The sequence below is a fragment of the Populus euphratica genome, unplaced genomic scaffold (assembly GCF_000495115.2).
Source record: "Populus euphratica unplaced genomic scaffold, PopEup_1.0 scaffold118.1, whole genome shotgun sequence".
NCBI classification, from domain to species: Eukaryota; Viridiplantae; Streptophyta; class Magnoliopsida; order Malpighiales; family Salicaceae; genus Populus; species Populus euphratica.
The window spans coordinates 524,912-547,535 of NW_011500007.1; the positions used below are offsets into that span (position 1 = coordinate 524,912).

Genomic DNA, 22,624 nt, shown 5'->3' on the forward strand with positions numbered 1-22,624 from the left:
TAGTTAAGGAGTTATTGATACTTCAAGTACAAAATGATGATATAAAACCTTGATAAAAATACACTTTTAAGTACTAATCAGTTACCCAATCACGAACCACAAGTTGGTCACCCAAATAGAGATCACTTGAAGAGTTCCTAGATATTTTTCACACAACATATAGGCTACCCGAACACAAGTTATGGGTAGGTTACCTAATCAGAGACCACAGGCAGGTTACCTAATCAGAGACCACGGGTTGGTTACCCAAATAGAGACCATTTAAAAAAAATTATTCTTTTTCACAGCATAGGCAAACTACCCAAACATAAGCCACGAGCAGGTCACTCAATCAGAGACACAGGCAAGTTACCCGAACAAAGACCATTTGAAAAAATTCTTTTTTTTAACAAACACGAAAAGGCTACCCGAACGCAAGTCATAGGCAAGTCACCTAATTAGAGACCATAAATAGATTACTCAATCACGAACCACATGTTAGTCGCTCGAACATAAACCATTTGTGAGAGATCCTAAATATTTTCCACACCATAAGCAAATCACCTGAACATAAGTTATAAGCAGGTCACCCGATCAAAGACCACGGGCAGGTTATCCGATTATGAACCAAGGGCTGGTCTCCTAAACAGAGACCATTTGTAAAAATTCTGTCAATCCTAATTTGTGATATATATATATATATATATATTTCAATCAAGTAATCATTATTTTGATTTTTTTGGTCCTTTAGTTAAATTATTCTTTTCTTTTTAATTTTACTCTTCAATAAAAAAATTATAGTTGTCCTTTAATTTATGTTTTATTTCAATTTCGATCCTCCTTCTTCTAATTGTTATTTTTTGGTTTTGGATATTTTTATATAATTGAAGTTTTCTTTAATTTCTCTCTTTAACATTTAATTAGTTGAGAATTAAGCATTATGATTTTTTTTTAAATATAGTGTTGCTGATTTAATAACCTGGGTCACGTGTTTAAAATGTTAACGTAAGTTGACCTTTAATATTTAATTAGTTAAGAATTAAGCATTGTGGTTTTTTTAAATATAGTGCTGCTAATTTAATTACCTGGGTCACGTGTTTAAAATGTTAACGCGAGTTAACGTATTTTTTTTTGTTTTTTTACTTAATTTCTTTTTTATTTTATTATTTTGACATTGTATTTTTTAAAAAAAGAAAAAATAAATAGTCTTTGTGGTTTTTTTCATTTTCTTTTCTATCGGGCTATCCAAATCTTATAACCTAGATCACGGGCTTAGCAAGTTAACCTGAGTTAATTTGTCTTTTATTACCCATGTTACAAGTTTGTCATGCTAACTCAAGTTGATTCGAGTCAATTTTTTTGTCCTTTTTTAACTCAATTTTTCCCTCCCATAACAAAAAACTTTTTGTTCAAAATGCAATTGTTTTGTTTTTCAATAAAAAATAGATTAGACCAATCAAGGTTGACCTAAGTCACCTCTCATGACCCTTGACTCTGGCTTTATCTTGAACTAACTCCTATTCGATTTTTAAAACTATAATCAAGATTGTCAATGACCTAAAAACAAGATGGTGATTTGTACATATTATTTGTTGGTAAATCATAGATAATAAGAAGGTTGTCTCCATAAAATTCATTAATTTCTCGAATATTAATTAAAACATCTAAAAATCTACATTTTATATGTAATCTTCTTAACAATATTCAATTACTAGCTCCAAAATTTAAAGAAATCATATAAAAAAAAGAACTAAAATTCATCACAGGTCTGAACAATAACAAATAAATCATAAATTAAAAAAATATAATGTTTCTATATGATGAATAGACATTGAAAGCAAGTAAAAGATGACTTCCTAAAGCTTTTCCCTGACATGATTGTGTATAACCCAAGTGAAGACTTGTTTGAAGATCAAGATAGTGAAGATGACTAGGGGGTGGAGCGATCTGCTTCACAAGGAATGGTGTCTTTCCTCTCTCAAACTTTAATCATCTGTAACAGTTGGAAGAGGTGGACACCTATACATGATCAAGAGTTATAGGTGAACTAATCATGGCAGATAACTCATTCAAGTTTCTTTACAAAAGTAATCAATGGAGAGTAAATTATTCACTCTCCACTATGTGGAGAACAGTGGAGCATTGTTTTGGCTGGACCAGATCCGGTCTAAACCTAAATATATTGAGTTAGGTCCAACCCAATAAAATAAAAAATCTAATTTTTTTATTTTTAATTGTGTTTTATTCAAAAAACTAATATTTAATGTTATCTAATGACACTACATAAATTTAAAAGATATCATCTAATGACATAGCATTTACAGAATTTGATCGCAATTTCAATTTTGTTTCTAATAATATTTTATCTGATGTTGTTGCAGATTAAGAAACCATGAAAACTATAGTCCTTTTTTAATGGATTTCATACATGATGGAATTGTAGATATTTTATTGGAATAATAAAAAATATTTTATATAAGTAGTATTTATTTCGTGATGTAATAGTAGTCATTAAATCTATAATATTTAAATTAAAAACCATCAATAAATATATATCTTTTTTAGTTATTTTATAACCTCAATTTGTAAAGCATTTTTAACCAAACACATTAAACTATTTTTTGTTTAACCTCAATTTCAACCATAATTTTAACCAAACATATATAAATATCAAATTAACCTCAACCAAAAGTGTTTTTTTATAAATATTTTTTTAAAAACCCCAACCACAAAAGCTACCAAAATAACAAATACAAAATCTTCGAATCAGCTACCAACTTCAAAGGGCAAGATAACCATCAACCTTTTGGCAAGTTAATTTTGCAACTGTTTTTGTATTTGTGGTATAACAAACATAGTAGAGTATTTGGTAATAAATCAAATTGTGTTTTGTACTAGGGAGTCCACTAAAATATTGAGTTTGAAACGTAGTTTTTGTGAAGCAGATTTTACATGCTTTTTTAACTGAGTTCGTAAAATCCTGTTGTTTTTGCATTTCAAAAACTTTTTTGAAAATTTTAAAATTTTTTATTTTTTTACTTCAATTTTTTTTTCAAATCATTTTAATGTGCTAATATTAAAAATAATTTTTAAAAAATAATAAAAACATTCTGATATATTTTCAAATAAAAAACACTTTGAAAAACAACTGCAACCACACTTCTAAATATAATTATAACATTTTATATATGTTTTTTACTGCACATAAACTTCAACAATAATTTTTACTATACAATAACTAAATTTAACTAACCATTTTTTTTAAAAAAACTTAGTTTTGAAAAACCACAACCACAAAGTTACCTCAAAAATAAACATAAAAGTCTCTAATATGCTTAAATAAACATAAAGAAACCAAACACAAGTTTTATACAGTAATACGTTTGAAATCATTGAACATCAGTTCAAGAAACATTTTACAAAACACGATTCTTTTTCATAAACCAAATGATGAACACATACACTTTGTTTCTTACGATTGATCTTAAATCAACACTAACTATTATATCTGTTAACAAGACCGATTAGAACTGGTTCTAGGTTAACAAAGTCTTTATGTCAAACAGCTAGATAACTTTCCGCTTTTATATTTACCCTTAATAAAAAAGAAGAAGAAGAAAACCCTCTTTCTCGGGTGGCTGTTTTGACAATTGAACTAGAAAATCCGCGAAAACATTTTAGTGCCAAAAAAACAAGTTTATATCGAACCTGATTAGGTCAATTCTCGAGTTATTTATACCTTGATTGTGTTTTTGATATGCAATGACATTAGAAAGTGACTGTGTTCCCCAAATTGTCTCCCATTAGACATTTGCGGTGTACGGAGCAGAATCCCCATCAAAGGATCTATCTCACTGTTAGAGAAGGAAATACAAGAAACTTTGGACGCACAAAGTCTCTTCCCGCAACTTGTTTTCTTGGGTTTTGAGTCTCACCTGGGAGGCTTCGGACAACCAGACAAGAGTCAGATTGATGTCTAATTTACAAATTCTGATGTCGACCAACTTCCCAGTTGCGCATTACTTGGAGCTTGTACGAGAACCTTTCAACTTTGAAGGATCTTACGGTTTGAGGAGGTCTGCTTCCAGGGCAAGATTCTCCTATCTGTGCTGCAGCAAAGGATGATGGACTCTCAATCCTGACCTGATCCTAAAAACCAGATCTAGATTCTCAGCTCTTAATAATTATATAAGTGCCACTTAGAAAGAAACCATCGGCAGTTGTATAGGTTAACTCCACATGCAGGTCTCTAAATAACATATGAACATGATTTTGAAAAAAAAATGTTGTACATGAACCTCTGGATTCCTTACAAGAAACGGTTCCTTGGATATCCCTCCAAACCGACAAGACATGATTCGTCCATGAGCAACAAAGCAACCAAAAAAAATATAGAACAAACGAGTAGACATGATTGAGACTGAATCAATGCAGCCTTGTCAGCTCTTCCACTCTCTTACAAAGCTCCTCCACGGAGATCTCCATTGCCTTGGATATCTCATCCATCCGACTACGGCTGAGATCAAGGAATGACTCAATAAGATCTCCATCCAAGAAATTCTTGGCATCTACAGTTTTCTTCTCGTTGTTGAATGATCTCCATTGCTCATGGCTCAATCCTCCGACACCCTTTATCACCTTTCTTAAGTTTGACTGCAGCTTCTCCAAAAAGAGGTATTGCTCATGAGGAAGTGAAGCAATGACCCCAATTACACCATTAACAGTCCCAAAAATGACAGTTGGGATCTGGCCAACATCAGAATCTGGCAAGCGCATGACAAGGGAACCATGTCGGAATCGATTTACAAATTCTCCAAGGTGATACTCACCGACCACCTCAAGACGGCCTCGTTCCTCATCAGTGGCACCTTCACTATTTTTCCGAACTGTGAATAGGTTAAAGTTATTTTCAGCACCAAGGTAAATGTCATCATCAAGAATCTCAACTGCAGACATCCAATTTGCATTATAATCACGGGCTCGCTCCTCAATAGCACCTTCCTCATGCTGAAGACAAGTTAGCAGTCATTTCAGCTAGGCATCATCAGAAACAACATAAATGCTAGGGGCTCTTCAATTTTGATGTAATACATACGTCAAAGATATGCAGTCGAGCAGCAAATAATTGGAACAAGTCGATGATGGAATGATGAAAACAAACACAAACTGAATTATTGAGCAAGTATTTGTTTCATGATACATGAAATACTCACCTTATAGATTAGCAAGGAGATTGACTTCATCAGATCACCAACAACAATGAAATCTCCACGAGTTTGTACATAGAGGGCTAGTATGTGCCCATGATGCCCACACTCAGACTGCAGCTCACGTGTTCCATCATCTCGGAGCATCCACTTGTATAACTGGATCTTTTGATTAATAGCAGCCAGCAGTTTGCCATTGAAAGCATTCAAAGAGTATACTGCCCCCTTTGTTTCCTTCTCAGCAATAAGCTGCAACTTCCCATCTTCCACTATGAAAACCAGTATTCGGCCCTACATTGTTCATGAGAGGAGGACAAATGGGTGGAATATGAGATATAGGCAGTGCTCACTGCTCAATTTTTCAATTGGTTTTGTTTTAACCTAATATTTCTGAACAAAGAAAAACCATAACAATCAGGGTGACCTTTACCTTGGTTGGCTCGTTTTCTTCTGGCAAAACATACGCAGTTCCAACACAATAGTACACGTTGCTATCATCAGAAAAGGAGCAGCTAAGTATGGAGCAGCCATACTCGAATGTGTCAAGTGGGTATGTTGATATGAACTCAAAGGTCTGATCATCTAACAATCGAATAAAATGCATTTCAGATTCTTCTGCATTGGATTGGTTTTTCATACTACAAATGGAGAAAGTCCGAGACTGCTCCTGGTGACATATACGCCGTGCATGTTCACCCAATGGAATAGAGCGGATGTGAAGCTTTTGGATATCATCAATGGTGCCAATGCTAAGTTCCCCTTCTTTTGCAATAGCAAGGCTGTTGACAATATAACACAAGTCAATGAACTGTGAATTTATCTTTTAGAAAGTATTTTTCTTTCCCTTTAGGAAAAAACTGCAGTACAGTAGTGATAAACCATAGGACGGTTCATACAGAACCCCGTTTCTAATACTAGTTTTCCATGTTCTCATTTCAAACAATCCCATCCTGCCCATCTACAATATTCCTTTTCATGCCATGCCAAAACCAGGCCTCATAAAATTATCACCCCAATCTGTTCTGGAAACAGAGAAGCTAAGTCCTATCAGTATGACTCGTAGTACAGCAACAAAAGACAAGAACCTCAATTAGGCAGAGTCAAATGATAGATAGCCCATATCTAACTAGTTCAGAATCAATGACTTCATAGTTCTTCAGAGATTGTTTGGCTTTCAAAAAACAAAATTAAGATGTCAGAGAGAAATTTAAATAGCAATGGCAATCATGACCTTCATGAGTTCTAGAAGACAAGTGATTGCATAGCATTATAATAGAGACACTATTTGCTCAAAGAAGTGGAATGGTGAATATAGTTTCCTAACAAGAAAACATATAGGAAAGAAACAAAGAATCTCCAATCAAAGATAATTGCACCATAGCTACCTATAATCAGTAAAAAAATAGATTACATGTACATTGAATTTGCAAACTTCGCTGCTGGTTTCAATATTTTGCAGTAAAAAGTAGAGTAGGAAAATCATATCACAAAAGTGTTTCCGTACGAAATGTGTTTGATCAAACCAGCAAAATCAAATTGCATTCAATAAAATCGAAGGTGTTTCCCTATTATGTGCTACAGTGTCGTGGTGCAAGCCAACATAAAAATTAGGGACACAAAAGATTACCTGTCTGGAAATGCAGCAGAGTTAAAAGGACACATATGGCTGACTTCTTTCAAGTTTACATTGCTGTAAAGTAGTTTCTTGTTGCTGCTGTAAATGACAGTTGGCCTATCTGATGCAGCAAATACATGTGTGGTATTCTTCGATGAGAAAGTACGGAGTGTTATAGGTTGGGTCCCCAAAGACACCTTTTTCCTATCTTTCAACTCGCCAGTACTCAAGTTCAGTAGGAAGTTCAAGAGGTGTCCGTCTCCAAGGGCACATAATAAATACGATATCTGAAGAAAGAGATAAATTATTAGCAATCAAAATTACCTCTCCATGGGAGAAAAAAACAAACAAATGTGAGCACCCAAAAACATACTGGTGAGATTTCCATATTCACTATTCATAATAAAAAGTTCATTATCAGATTATGGTCCCACCAAAGCAGGGATTAGAACCCAACAAACATCTTCCTGGAGGTTCAAATGAATGCAATAGTATGATAAAAACTCCTTGGCTTGTTTGTTTAAACTAAACTTTCTGAGAAATATTTTTTGCAAGTCAAATTTATCTTTGGTTTTGAATCAAGAAATCTGTTCTTTGCACATGTGACCCAATGTATGACATGGAGTTGAAGCCACAAAGAAACTCGAGCAGATCCAGAAGAAGAAAAAAACCACTCAAGACTGAAAGTGATAAGCATACCCCTTCAAAGGAACATAGAAGAACAGAACGGGGTATTATCTCTCCTCCCAATGGCTCCTTTGTTATGAGATTTAGATCAGGCAATGAAAATATCCTGACACTTATGTCTGTCCACATTCCAACCGCAGCTAGTTGACTATAGTTGGGATTCTCTCCAATGGGGTTAATGTCCAGGCATGATATCTCACACTCTAACTGTGCATGTTTTGCCTGTGTCAGTGTCCCATCACCGATTTCCAGATAGACAAGGTGGCCACCACCAGTTGCCAATAAAACCTGTCAAATAAGTGGTGCAATAATTGAAATAATTTCTCATTCTATACGGACAGCCTAGCACATGGAAAAACCTACACGCTACCAGCAACCATTGTTAATAGCGAACTCATCGAAGTTAGGCATTGATCAAACAGAAATCATACAATTAAATGCCAACAACTGCTGAAGTCAAATCCAAAGCATAGAAGTAACATGTTGGCAGAATCACTATCATGCACAGAAGAAGAATCAAGCCATGTAGCTTCCCCCGTGACCAAGGATAAATATCAACTGTATAAAAGGCTGCATATTATGAAAACAGTTCTCACAAGTTTATGGCAGATTGGCATGTGATCTACAAATGTGCCACAGGTAAAGACCTGGTGCCTTCAAGATGATGTGCTGGAGTAGAAATGAGTAATATTACTTCTTTTCTCCCCAGGTAAAAACATCAACTGCTTTTTAGAATTAAAAACTGAGCAAATTATGAATGCAGTTCTCACAAGCTTGACAAACTGGCACTTGACCTACATGTGTTACAGGTATAGTCATAGACCTGATGCCTTCACGATGATGCAAACAAAATATTCGCCCCAATGCCAAGCATATAGCCAATCCAGCCCTGCTCTAGAGAAATTCTGATGTAGGAAAATGATACAAGACTAAGGTGGGAGAAGACTGTGAAAGGAGGAATTGGGAAAATGACAGTTATAAGGTTCGAATTCAAATTAGAATTGGGAATTTTATTCCCTGTTGTAACATCATCGTTCCAATTATGTATGTGCCTTGTTTAGTTATGACTCATCATTCATGTAGATGTCTTTTATTATCAGAGAAGAGTATTGTGAGGACACGTGTCCATGACTGCTTTTGTTAAGCTGAATTCTGTTGCTGTATGAGAGGAGTATCAGAGCCAGATTTGTTATGTGATGAATGTAATTGATTCCCACACTCTCCTCCCTCCCTTTCTCCCTCCCCTTTCCTTCTCTGTTCTTTCTCTCTATTTATGCTACTGACAGCATGGATACTGCTGGAATTATTGCTAATATGGCCTATCCCACAAACACACATACAAGAAAACATTGGATTTATGTCCCATTAAGGACCACCCTCCCTCTGTTTCTCTCTCCTCTTTTCTTCTCTGTTCTTTCTCTCTATTTCTGCTACTGACAGCATGGATCCTGCTGGAATCATTGCCAATAGGGTCTATCCCACAAACACATATACAAGAAAACTTTGGATTTATGTCCAATTAAGGACTTGTGGAGATCTAGGGGTTGTTCATTCGGAATTAGGGTTAAATAGGGTTTGTTTAGAAGAAAGAAGGTGAAACAAGATTCTGAATTGCTCAGTATTATTGCATCTGATAACAAAACAGAACAGTTTCACACTCATTTCCAGCAAAACCTGCTGCAAATCTATTGTCAAAAACTGGGAAACACAAATGTCAACACGAATAGATGGGTAATTGCATGAAACAAACCTGGGTGGCATTAGCAGTGGCGACATTTATTGAATAACCTGATGGAGCATTCCATTCCTGTCTGAGCTCTCTAGTTGTGGAACTGACCAGTCTTACAGAGCTTGATGTAACCTGCCAGGTCAATCCTCCCATGTTACAACATATAATAGTGGATAAACAGCATCTCCTAAAAGAAAAAATTGGATGCAGAGAAATCCTTATCACATAACCTAATTTCACAAAATTGTAAATTCAAAATGGCAAAGAGCGGAATGATAATAAAACTTGAAAAAAAAACAATCATTGTGAGAGCTTCTAGGATATGATGAATGCAAAAGTAAATTTCCTTTTGGTAAACTGGAGGAGAGGGATCAGGTAAATTAGTTTTCATTAAAAAATTAACACTTGCCACAGGTTAATTCTCAATAATTAAAATGTACCTGACAATAGACAGTGCAAATGAATTCGCATTTGAAAAGGAATGGATTTCAGCATATCAATGCAAGATCATGTGACTGATCCCAAACCCAATGGTTAGCAAAGGATGGTAAAAGTCTTGTGGTGCACAGCATTTTTGGAGTAAGAGGACATAATAGAAGCATAAGAAAAAATGTTTTTCGTATCAAACCATAAAAAATATAAAATAAACACCTGGGATTTGTTGAACTAAATTAATCAGTCAAATTGATCCGGTTAATCAAGATGCAATGGAACAAACAAGAAATTTCTTTTTTATTTCACCAGAAACACGTAAACTTACTTGAACAAGCTGGTTGAACACAGCACAATGGCAGAACAATGTCTGCACTTGTGAACAGAAACCCTCTATTTCAGTTTCCTCCAACTCATCCTCAATGTTCATTGCCAAAATTCTTGTCTCGCTAATAAAACTTACAACCAGAAAGGTGTCAAATGGATCATCAGTCAAAGATCTTAATGACCACATTCCTTTGATGCCTTGAAGCTCTACAGATGCCTACAATGAGTTCTATAAATAAATAAACAAATAAAAATGCACACAATAAATTACAAGGAACCAGTAAAAAATAAGCAAACCTGTTCATTGATTCCTATTCCATTACGAACTATCCGAAGAGAACCATCCTTATAGGCTCCAGAGCAAGTGACAACCTGACCTTGGCCTTGCCGCTCCAGGTCCACCACACAGAAGTCAACAATTGGTCCCAAATTGACATACCTGTCCAGAACTTCTACATATGAACCTTTTGCATCGGGTTGCAGATTTAACTTTACAAGCTGCACTTGGGATCAATAAGATTGTCAATGCACTAATAATGCACATGAACTAAAATTATAGACAAGGTCAATTTTTCCCTGCATGTCAATATTACTTTTTCTTACAAGAGAATAAAACAGAGCAGTTCCACGACCAAGGATTTCCTTACATTGCCAAAAAAAATTGAAATGAAAACCATTTGGATGTAGAAAATCAGAATTTTCAACAAATGAAATCTATAAAAAAATGTCAACTACTAAGAAGACAAGGAAGAATTCTTAGCTAGACCCATTCTAGTCCTCCTCTTCTGCAATCAAACTCTATGAAATACAGTTTAGTCACTTGTATCATGCAATGCATCCACCAGAACATCAATCAATTAAATAGATGTTTTTAAACCAAGTAAAACACATTTTCTCCCTATTCATTACAAAATTGCAAAATCCCAGTACAGATTCACTAACATCAGGACAACACTATATAAATAAAAAGATCTCAATTTAGAATTTATTATTCAACAATAAAATGAATTTTCTAATATTCACCATACCTGTGAATCTCCGTAGCTTGAACCAATAAAGACAAAAGCATTGTCGAGATATGATATGGTAGATGCGATAGAAGTTTCTCCCAATAGCTCAATTTTGAGGCCAGTGACCCTGTAGCACAAATGTGCACAAGCTTGAGAAAATTCTAATAATAGTAAGTGATCAGTTTGCTTTTCCAATGAAAAAAAATGAATGCATGCAGATCATCATCATCATCAGCAAGGAAAAACTCACTTTTCTTTCTCATGGGTTATGACTAGAAGGTGAAGAAGCCCAGCATGATCACCAAGTAAATACCTAGAACCATCAGCATCAACTCTTCCATATGCTTTCGTTATAGACTAGCAGTGAAAATCATGGAAAAAAGGTTATGAAGACATAGAAAAGTCAGTACTTGCATCCTGGAAATTTACTAAGAGAACCTAGCATAATATCAACAGCAATCCACCAGTGACCTACAGGTCTGATTGGGATCGCTCTAAAAACATTGGCGCTGCAATATACAATTGTTTCTTCTCCAATAATAAGAACACCACAGAAAGGTGGGGGAACTGGTATTAGCAAATCAGCACCATTGTCAAGATTGTTCTGCGACCAAGGACCCTCAATAAAGTCTTTATCTTTCAAAGCAACCTCATATGTTTTAACATGACGGGCATCCTTGTTATCCTGCAATGATAACAGAATAAAATGGGCATCTAAATTTTTCTTCCCATAATATACGTATAGTTGATAAAAACTCACATGCAGGACATTTATATTCTAGATAACCAGTGTCAAGCTGCAACTATCAAAGAAAGCGATCATTTCAACATAAGAGTTTTTGTTAAGCATTTTCCACATTAATAATAAATAACTCAAGAAGGGTGAAAAGGAAGGCACAGTCCAAAGCACACTAAGAGCATGCAAGCACCGAAAGAACCAAAAAGAAACACAAAAAAAAAATGCTACATTCTAAGATCTAAGGTGCCCAAGAACCCCAAAAATCAGTCAAGGTAGTGACTAAGAGTGAGAAAATGTGCGGATACTGTCCGACCATTGCAGTGGATGTAGAACAGAAACTTGCAGACAAATGATATTTCAGGGTGGACATGGTTGCTTCTTTGGAATATATCTGCATGCTTGGACTTAGGCAAGACAGCTGATGATTTATATGCCCTACTTTAGTCATTAACATGCAAGGTTTATATAACCTACTTTACTCATTAAACACACAGAATCCACAAGCACATAAGACTTTCTCAACTCACCCTTAGTTATTTTGATTAATAACATAGCCAGTTTCATGTAAAAATGTAGCACATTTTTTACTAGAAAGAAAATTTTCAGAACTTATGCTGCAGGATATCTCCTTGAATAATTTGAAAACTTATGAAGTCCATTTGATATGAGAAGAGAGTAACTTTTTTTTAGATTGATCATCACTTCAATTTAATAAAATATATATAAATGTCAAAAGATTCATGCATAAAAAAATACATTTGAAAGAACTACATCCTGAAAGTGGGGATGCAAAAGGAAAACAGCAGACCTGGTAAAGAACAACAATCGTTGGTTTTGAACAACCATGAAGAAATTTGATATCCAAAACTTGAAGTTCCTCAAGCCTGTAAAGAAGACACGATAAACAAATTATTGCATAAGCATATAATGAAGAAACAATAAAACTCAACGATAAATTCAGCCTCTTCACCATAAACCTATGTGCAGACATCATAGAATTCTAGTGCATGGGCATGAGGAGACCCTCCTTTCCCAGAAAGAGCAATGTCTCAAAATTAACTTCCATCATTCTACTATTTCTCTATAGCAATTCAGATAGCCTTTGTTACAATTGTCTCACTGATATATATCCATGTATTTACTAGAAAGCAGCTTCCTAAGAAAAACCACGCCTGGTTATTGCATACACACACATGCGCTGCATGTATGTGCAATTGAAATATAGGAATCCAGATCCAATACACTGGACATCAACTTCACAGCCGAGGTCTTCATAAGCAGATTCATATATCCTTTAGATAGGTCATTGGCAGATTCATCCATAGAACTGATGTTGAGTAATTGGATAGAAGATTCATACCTTATGTTAAAAGCCTCTTTGAGCTGTCCTTTATTATCAAAAGGAATGACCTGAGAAAACAACCAGTAAAACTATCAACTGATCATTCTTTCCATCACAATTCAGAGAAGAAAGTCGATAATAAGATTGATCGTGAACCTTAAACAACCCATCATACAAATGGAGTCCAATTAATCTACAATCAGGATCAATTATGCCAATCTGCAGCAAGAAAGGAAAGATAAGATATGAACCAGTCAGGAAGAAGTTAAGGCACTCTTGGCCAGACTGAGGAAGATAAAGGAAAACTACTCTTAAAACATGAACGAAAAGCTTAGGAGAAATGATGGAGAGACTCAATATGAAACTAGAACTGTAATAATTACCTGACCATTGTCTGTTGGGCGACCTATACGGTCTGACACGTCCCCCATTGCTCTATATGAGAAGGAAAAGAAAGAGTCAATGCAAGAATAGTATAGAAAATGCCATCCACATAGTATAAAAATTTCAGAGATTCATTAAGGCATCTAATACCTAGACACAAGAAAACTAGAGGCTGTTAATGTCACCCACCCAACTAACTTTGTTACTCCTCTGTTTACAACTTCCCATCTTTCCCTTTCCCAATACTGGCAACTAAGTTACAACTTACAACAGGTTGCTTATGGACTCCAAGTGTCTCAAATAAGGAAAACTGTAGTTCCCATATTATTTCCCATTATTTTGATAATTATTATTCAATCCTTTTAAATGTCTGATGAACATTTTAACAAACCAACAAAGATGAAGGAATAAAAGCACAGATCCTGATTTGACCCATGTATCACATCATGGAAAGAGACAGAAATAGCTATAAACAATTTTTTTCAATCAAACAAACACCACTCATCCATGTGTTTTAGTCTTTATTGATTATCCATTATTTGAAATACTTAAAGCTTATATGGATTTCATCTAATTCATGTGTGCTAGTTTTCTATTTTGATTTATTCTCCATCTAGAAATCCTTAAACGTGAAGAGAATTTCTTCTAAATTTTATAGGAGCATAAAGAAGAAAGTTATATGGGAGAAGCGGATACAACAGAAATTCTAACCAATTCATAAACAAGTCAACAGGCAAAGAACATACAAAATAAAATTATGAGTGAGGAAACCCTAAATTGAACCCAATATATTCCACTAATACTTGATTAGTTGCACTGTAATTGTGCCAGCTAAGTTTCATACTAGTGGAACTGCAAAGCAAATTAGGCAACCTAATAAGTAAGGAGGCATTGATAAGACTCAAGGTTCAGGGTTTGGAAAAATTTCAAAATTAAAAATAGAACAAAATCTGGTGGGCAAGATCACAGAAAGCAAACCACTCTCACTAAACTTGTTTAGAATTTCCCAGTATAACACCAGCTCATAAGTCACTAGATGCACGGTTCATCTTTGATACAAGGTGAAGGTAACGTATTCAACAGTTGGACTTCGAAGATTTTAGCCACAAAAAGCTCTAAGAGATGAATATCATTTGACATTTTCAGCTTAAACCTGGTAATTAGCTCAGACGTCTCTGCGTCCCACTGAAGTACACAGAATTTGTATCTTTCTGTTGCAATAAATAAAAAGTCCTGAGCTTCACCCTGATAAAAAACATTAAAGAATTGAGTTGAGATTTAAGAACAACAAAAACACACAGCCGGAAGGTGAAATAAATAGAGATACTAACATGAGGCCGGAAAAGTTCGAGAGTTGCAATTCGTCCATATATTGGAACATCTAACATAGGCTGCAAGGAAAAAATTAGAGTCATTTCTCATGCTTTTTTAATGTCTTATTAGATAGATAGTTTTAATAACTCGTAATCTCTCATAAAGCATCCATCCTTCCTAAAACTTGTGATTTGGGACATATCCAACGGGAAAACATGTGGTTGCTTACCTGTAATCCCTGAGGAGTAAGCAGATTGATTTCGATACGGGTACATTTCCTGGAGCAAGTAAAATGAAATTGATATTAAACAAACCAAGCCCTAGTGAAGAAGAAAAACAAAGACGGTAGATAAATACATAAAACAATCAATTGAATCCAGCTAAAAAGAGATGGATTTATTACGCAATGATGAGATTAAGCTCTTGAGAACTGGTGAAATTGCCGACACAAGAGTGCGTCACATTGGTGGGCTTGTGAGCAGTCACCACATAGTTCCATACACTCATCTTCACTTTCAGATCTCCCCCTCTCTTTCTCTGCGCGTCTGTGTTTTGCTCGAAGGAAATGAAAGAGCCCTAGCGGCTCCTGCTCTCTCTAGTGTTTTGCTGTTCCGTCTCCGTTTCTGGCCTTTTCCACTCTTTTCTAATTTACTCGCTGGTTGGTAAACTCCAAGTCAGGCCCCCATCGATACACAACTTTCTAATTAAGTCCTTGAACTACTGCATTCCTTCTACAACACCATACCAATCCCCCAGTAGTAAAGTGTTGAGACTTCCCTCTCGCTTCTAACAAGTGGACAAGTGACATCTTTTTGTCATGTAAAGCAGCCTGATATATTTAGTATTTTTAACTATGGTAGTTATTATTTTTAAAATATTTTTTATTTTAAAATATATTAAAATAATATTTTAAAAAATATAAATAACTAAAGAAACCAAAACAAAATTAATTTAAAGTAAATAAAAAAATTTAAAAAATATTTTTAAAACATAAAAAAAACTCAGAATTGATAAGATAAGGTATATTATCTCTCTAATAATTATATAAGTGGCACCCATCAATATATTTTTTTCATTGATGATGTTTATTTATTTTTAATTTTTTTTAAGTAGAAAAAAATAATAATGAATTCTTTTAATATTGTAAAATCCAATCAAAGAATTATACAAACGAATAACCGAGACAAGCATGGGTTTTTGCTTTTCATTATAGTTCTTGTACCTTGACCACATACATGTTTTTAGATGCACTGAATGGGAACAAATTGCGTTCTCTCGTATCTGACATTTGAGAAGATTAAGGTTCATGAGGAAATATTAAATAATACTTTAAAATGTGTCGAGAAATTATTGTAGTTTTTTTATTTTTTTTTATTTTTTTGTGTTTTTTATAATTATTTTTGTTATTTTTTTAACATTAAACTGGTTAAAAATTTAATTTTATAGTTTTTTATTTAAAACATTATGGATTGTTACAATGTTTCTCTACATGGTTTTTTTATTTTTTCTTTGTTTGTCTAGAATTGTATTTCTTCATTTTATTTTTTTCATATTAAACTGGTTGAGAATTTTGCTTCGTAATTTTAAAAAAAACATTGTGGATTGCTACAATATTTTTCCATATGGTGTTTGTTTTGCTATAGCGCTTTTCCATATGTTTTTTTTCAAAATTATCTTTTTTGATTTTTTTTAATATTGAGCTGGTTAAAAATTTAGCTTTAATTTTCACCGCATGTTTTTTTTTGTTTTTTTTTTAAATTTTCTTCTTTTTTTTTCATTTTTTTGTGTTTTTTTTCAGAATTATTTTTGTTGATTTTATTTTTTTAATAGTGAGATGATTGAGAATTTAGCTTTATAATTTTTTTCTTTAAAATATTATTGATTGCTACAGTGTTTCCCCACATTATTTTTAAAAAAAATTTAGAATTTTTTTTAGAATTTTCTTTGTCGATTTTTTTTTCATTAAGTTAGTAGAGAATTTCGTTTTATAGCTTTTTTTTAAAAAACACTGTGGATTGCTACAGTATTCCCCCACGTGATTTTTTTAAATTGTCTTTATTATTTTTAATATTGAGCTAGTTCAGAATTACAATTGTAGATTTTCTCATGAAATACTCTAAATTGCTATAGTATCTCATTGTTTACTGCGTTTGCAATGCAAGGTAAGAAGAAGCAATTCCAAACTACTTTTTTTGCGAATTGTGTTACAACACAATAACAAAAGGTGCGCAACTTTTTCTTCTTCTTCCAATAACCAGAGGTGCATAACTTTTTCTTCTTTTGCACTTCCATGCCACACTATTCATGTGAACAGTAGAAACAAGAAAGTGTAAGAGAAGAAGAAGAAAAGGAAAAAGAAGGAGAATAAAGAGTTAGGAGAAAAGAGAGAAAGAGTAGTTAGCTTTGTTTGATCAACACATCTACATTGTTGTCTTTGTCATCCAACTCCAGCACTAAGCAAACACTAAGAAGAGAAGAAGCAAAACAGAGAAATAGCTAGAAAAGCGCTCAACTTTCATCTTTATCCTCAAGAGCAAAATACCACAGGTAGGTTTCTCTTCATTATTGACATTACACTATTCAAGTGAATTTTAATTAATTCACTTGAATAATGTAGTAACAGTGTGAATTTAGTACACACGTGTTGCTTTGACTAGCCAGGTCACTGGCTTGGGCCAGTGACTGGGCGAGGTTGGCTGGGTTTAGCCCAGTCCATATGGGTTGGATCAGGTCCAACCTAAACCTAAATGTATTGAACCGCATCCATCCCAAATCTAAATGCATTGAACCGGGTGCAACCCAATAAAATAAAATAAAAGGTCATAGGTGTTGTATTTTATTTGAAAAACTAATGTTTAACATGATTATAGCACTGTGTAATTACATTTGAAGGAGATTGTATGATGATGTAACATTTGCATAATTTAATCGCAATCCCAATTTTGTTCCCGATGATATTTTACCTGATGTTGTTACATGCTCAGGAAACTATGGAAACTATAGTTCTTATTGGATAGATTTCATACATGATGAAATTGCACATTGTTTAATGCAATAATAAAATATACTTTATATACAATATTATTTATTTCATGATATAATAGCAGTAGTTAAATCAATAATATTTCAATGAAAAACTATTAATATTAATATATGTCTTTTTTAATTATTTTATAACCTCGGTTTGAAAACCATTTTTTAATCAAACACATTAAATTACTTTTTTGTTTAACCTCAATTTCAACCACAGTTTTAACCAAACATATATTTTTCCAAATTCACCTCAACTAAAAGTATTTTTTATAAAATAACTTTTTTCAAACTACAACCACAACATCTATTACAATACTAAACACACACTCTCATATCTGAATGAGAATAAATTATGTTCTCTTATATCTGACATTTGAACAGATCAAGGTTTATGAGAAAATATTAAGCAATATTCTAAGACATGCTGGGAAAGTGTTGTAGCTTTTTTTATTTTATTTTTGTTGTTCTTTAGGTTTTATATGTTTTTTTCCCCAAGATTGTCTTTTTTATTATTATTATTCTTTTTTGTTTTTGTGTTTTTTTAAACTATCTTTATCGTTTTTTTTTTAATATTAAATTAGATGAGAATTTAGTTATATAGTTTTTTCTTTAAAACCTTATGATTTGCTATAATTTTTCCTTACATGGTTTTTTTGTTTATTTTTATGAATTTTTTTCTTTGCTTTTCCAAAATGGTCTTTCTCGATTTTATTTTTTTATGTTAAGTTGGTTGAGAATTTTGCTTCGTAGTTTTTTTTAAACACCATGGATTGCTACAATGTTTTTCCACATGTTTTTTGTTTTGCTACATTGTTTCTCCACATGTTTTATTAAAATTATCTTTATTGAATTTATTTTTTAATATTGATCTGGTTAAGAATTTAATTTTAACTTTTTCTATATGTTTATTTCCCATTTTTTCCTTTCTTTTTGCTTTTTTTCCCCTAAAATTGTCTTCTTCTTCTTTCTATTTTTTTTTGTTTTTTTTAGAATTGTTTTTGTTGATTTTATTTTTTTAATATTGAACTAGTTGAGAATTTAACTTTATAGTTTTTTCTTTAGAATACTGTGAATTGCTACATTGTTTCTCCGTATGATTTTTTTATGATGTTTTTTTGTTTTTTTCCAGAATTATCTTTGTTGATTTTATATTTTTTTTTTTATATTGAACTAGTTGAAAATTTAGCTTCGCAGTTTTTTTCTTTAAGAAATTGTGGTTTGCTATAGCGTTCCCTAACATGATTTTTATTAAATTGTCTTTATTAATTTTATTTTTTTTAATATTGAGCTGATTGAGAATTACAATTGTAAATTTTCTCATAAAATACTATAGATTGCTACAGTGTTTTCTTACATGATTTTTTTTCTTTTTTTTTGTTATGATTTTTTTCAAGATAATCTTTATTGATTTTAGTTTTTTTTAATATTAAGCTGGTTGAGAATTTAGTTTTATAGCTTTTCCTTGAAAACATTATCAATTGCAATAGTTTTTCTCCATATGATTTTATTTTTATTTTTTTATAATTTTTTCCACTAACCCATAATAACGCACAAATATGCCACAAGCATGCGGCATTGCGTGAGTATGACATCTAGTATATTGCTGGAACATCTAGTATTTAACATCATTTCCGATTCTTTTAATATTAACTATAAACTAAAAGACGAGGGTTTTACTGTATCCTTTTTATACAAAAAAATAGTGCTTTAATTTGCTTTTTTTTTCTTTAATATTTTCTCAACCAATGTTTTTTTAGTTTAATTTTATCCTTTATTATTATATTTTTTTCTATTTAATTATCACTTTCTCATAATATGCATTCTAGGTTTAACCGGTTAACTTGGTTTGGAGTATTAATCTGGTTGACTTAGATATTTTTTTTAATTATTTTTTTCAATTTCATCATTTCATGATTTATTTTGTATACTTTTTATTAGGTTATTTTGGTCTCATGATCCGAGAATAGTACTTAATGGGTTAGCTCAAGTTGACTCGAGTTGTTTTTTGTTTTTTTTAATTGATTTTTTTTTTATTTTACCATTTAACATTGGGTTCGTTGGGAATTGATCTTCATGATCTATTTTGATTTGCTTTTTATAAAAATATTTTTGTTTCACGATCTAGGACAAAGGTTTTAGCATTTTAATCCCTATAAATTTAGGCCATTTTTATTTTATTTTTTAAGAGGTTATATCAATCTTATCACATAAGTCACATGTCCTTCAACATTAAACTTGCTTTTTATCAGGTTATCCTTATCTCATGATCAGGGTCGCATGTTTGATAAGTTAAACCAATTAACTCATTCGTTTTCTCTATTTCTCTCTCTCTTTTAATTGATTTTTTTTCAATTAATATTGTATTTGATTGAGAATTAGACTTTATGATTTATTTCAATTTGTTTTTTAATGGGTTATTCTGGTCTTATGACCGAGGAATAGTATTTAATGGTTAACTCGGGTTGACTTAACTTATTTTCTATGTCATTTTTATAATTAAGATTTTTATAAATTTTATCGCTCAACATTAGGTTCAGTAGGGATGATTGAGAATTAAATTTTATAATTTATTTTGACTTTCTTTTTATGGAGTTATCTCAATCTCGAGACTAAAATCGTGAATTTAACATATCAACTCGGGTTAAATTAGGTTGTTTTTTTATTTTTTTTATAAGATTATATCGGTCTGATAACTTGATAATGAGTTTGGTAGATTGACTCAAGTTATTTTTTATGTTCTTTTCTTAATTTGTTTTTTTATTAATCTTATCATTCAATATTAGGCTAGTTAGGAATTGAAATTTATAATTTATTTTGATTTGTTTTTCATGCGGTTATCTTGGTCTTATGACTCAAATTGCAAGTTTGATATGTTAACTCATATCATTTTCTAATTGATTTTTTTTTCAATTCCATTCTTCAATATTAGGTTGATTGAGAATTAAGTTTCATAATTTATTTTAATTTTTTATCTATAGAGTTATCATAGTCTCATAACTTGAGTCATAAATTTGACAAGTTAACCCATATTGAATCAAATCAATTTAATATGTTGTTATTTAAATATTAAGAAAAGATATCATCTTAAAATTTTGTTTTATCAGATATTGTTTTACGAGTTGTATGTGTTATTTTTTTATCTGTAAAGTTAATCGAGTTATATCAAGTAAATATCTATAAAGTTAATCAAGTTATATCAAGTAAATTCTCACATAATTTTATTTTTTTATTAGAAAAAAATTAATAATATTTAAATAATCTTTTTACATTCAAGAAAAATTTGATTTTACCGGTAAAGTAATACAGGTCAATCATCTAGTAAGCATGAAATGTAGATAGATAAAGAACTAAACTAATAAAATATGTACCGAGAGATAGAATCAAGAACCTATTTATAGTTGACGGGTGAATTTAAGATCTTCCCTAATAAGTGATAATGATGGCAATTATATTATTACAAGCAAAACGAATGATGAGGCCAAAAATGAACATATACTCTGGAAGTAGAAGAGTTAGACTAGTTAACGGTAACATATGTGCCTTGAAGTATGAAATTAAGGTAAAAGCGTAGGTTGAGATTATTTTTAAAATTAATTTTTATTTAATTCTACTAAAATTTAAATTAAAAATTAAAAAGGGTTGGAAGGATTAAAATTTTAGAAAAAAATATTTATTGAATCAAAATTTTAATTTCTTATTTATACATTCTTTCTTGTTTTGACAAATCATGTATTTATTATTAACAAAATGATTTTTTAGATCTTAAACACCTAAGTTTCTAACTTGTTGTAAAAAATATATTGGAAACCATAAAAAGCTAATCATCATCCTCAAAATAGTTTTAAATTGGTATAAAAATCATAAATTATAAGTTCTTGAAGACTGTAACTCCATATAAACTCTCAAACTCACAGACAATTTCCTGTAGTAATCAAGAACATAGATTCCTTTAGGGAATTGAAATGTTACAAAGCCAAAATTCACGAGTAAATTTTCTATCACTTTTTCTCCAGATGTGAGAGCTGAGCAGCAAAGAAGCAACTTGATATGGGATATAATTGTAGTTGTTTTTTAAATAATTTTTCATGTTAAAATATATATGAATAATTTTTTATTTTTAAAAAATTATTTTTAATATCAGTACATCAAAATAATTTGAAAATATTAAAAAAAATATTAATTTGAAAAAAATAAAAAAATTAAATTTTTTTAAAATACTTTTAAAATACAAAACAAATTATTTATCGATATTTTAATGGAGAATGCTAGCCGAGCTCGAGCACTTTCTTCTCCTAAATTGCTACACCCTCCTCCCAACAAGTTCAACTGTTGCTTAAAAAGTGATTGTATTATCGTTCTCTGTTCCTCGTTCTAGCATTTGCTCGGGATTATTCGTATTAGACTTCCATGGACCTTTAGCAACATCAGGATATCGAATTTTATCTCTTCAAAGTAGGTTGGGTTATCGCAATTTATAACAGTATACCACCTGAGGAGAAACCTCCTAGTATATTTCAAGTGTTCCCTCTTTCTTTTCCCTATTCTATCTATTTATATGTTGTAAATAAAATACAATGAACAGAAATAAAATATAATATAAGGCATGTATAAATATTGTTTTTAAAGATATTTCATCGGTATCAGATTATTTTCTAGAATCCAATAAATTTTTTGGTTAAAAAAATAATCAGCAAGATAGAAATGAAATATCAACCAGCTTTATAAACATAGAAAAATAATAGGATGTTTTTTTTCATGTTTTTTTTTTTCTGTAAAAGTCAATGATATTTATAGGCTACTACCATATAACAACTAAGTATAAAACA

The 22,624-nt window shown here is 32.0% G+C and overlaps 1 protein-coding gene across 3 annotated transcripts; it reads right to left on the reverse strand.

Annotated features, from left to right (window-relative positions):
• Window positions 1-4,208: 4,208 nt before the first annotated feature.
• Window positions 4,209-15,389, reverse strand: LOC105141261 (DNA damage-binding protein 1a). 3 transcript variants are annotated; one of them, XM_011048440.1, is made up of 19 exons: window positions 15,169-15,389; window positions 14,995-15,043; window positions 14,783-14,842; window positions 14,605-14,696; window positions 13,451-13,502; window positions 13,224-13,286; window positions 13,086-13,108; window positions 12,534-12,609; window positions 11,462-11,671; window positions 11,237-11,343; window positions 11,005-11,113; window positions 10,274-10,474; window positions 9,978-10,193; window positions 9,239-9,349; window positions 7,501-7,776; window positions 6,814-7,088; window positions 5,617-5,965; window positions 5,193-5,477; window positions 4,209-4,986 (listed from the first exon to the last, which is right to left on the reverse strand). In XM_011048440.1, the coding sequence occupies exons 1-19, from the start codon at window positions 15,270-15,272 to the stop codon at window positions 4,405-4,407; spliced, it is 3,240 nt and encodes a 1,079-aa protein (XP_011046742.1). In that variant the 5' UTR covers window positions 15,273-15,389; the 3' UTR covers window positions 4,209-4,404. The 3 variants fall into 3 exon arrangements, with proteins under 3 accessions (XP_011046742.1, XP_011046741.1, XP_011046743.1); XM_011048439.1 differs by having other exon boundaries at window positions 13,086-13,135; XM_011048441.1 differs by lacking the exons at window positions 13,086-13,108; window positions 14,605-14,696; window positions 14,783-14,842; window positions 14,995-15,043; window positions 15,169-15,389.
• Between the last annotated feature and the right edge of the window lie 7,235 nt (window positions 15,390-22,624).

Coding starts and splice junctions, on each gene's coding strand:
- LOC105141261 (XM_011048439.1), bottom strand. CDS start 15,272: ATGAGTGTATGGAACTATGTGGTGACTGCTCACAAGCCCACCAATGTG. Junction 14,697..14,782: donor TCGAACTTTTCCGGCCTCAT/GTTAGTATCTCT, acceptor GTTTTTTATCAG/GGTGAAGCTCAGGACTTTTT. Junction 9,350..9,977: donor TGTTCAACCAGCTTGTTCAA/GTAAGTTTACGT, acceptor TTGACCTGGCAG/GTTACATCAAGCTCTGTAAG.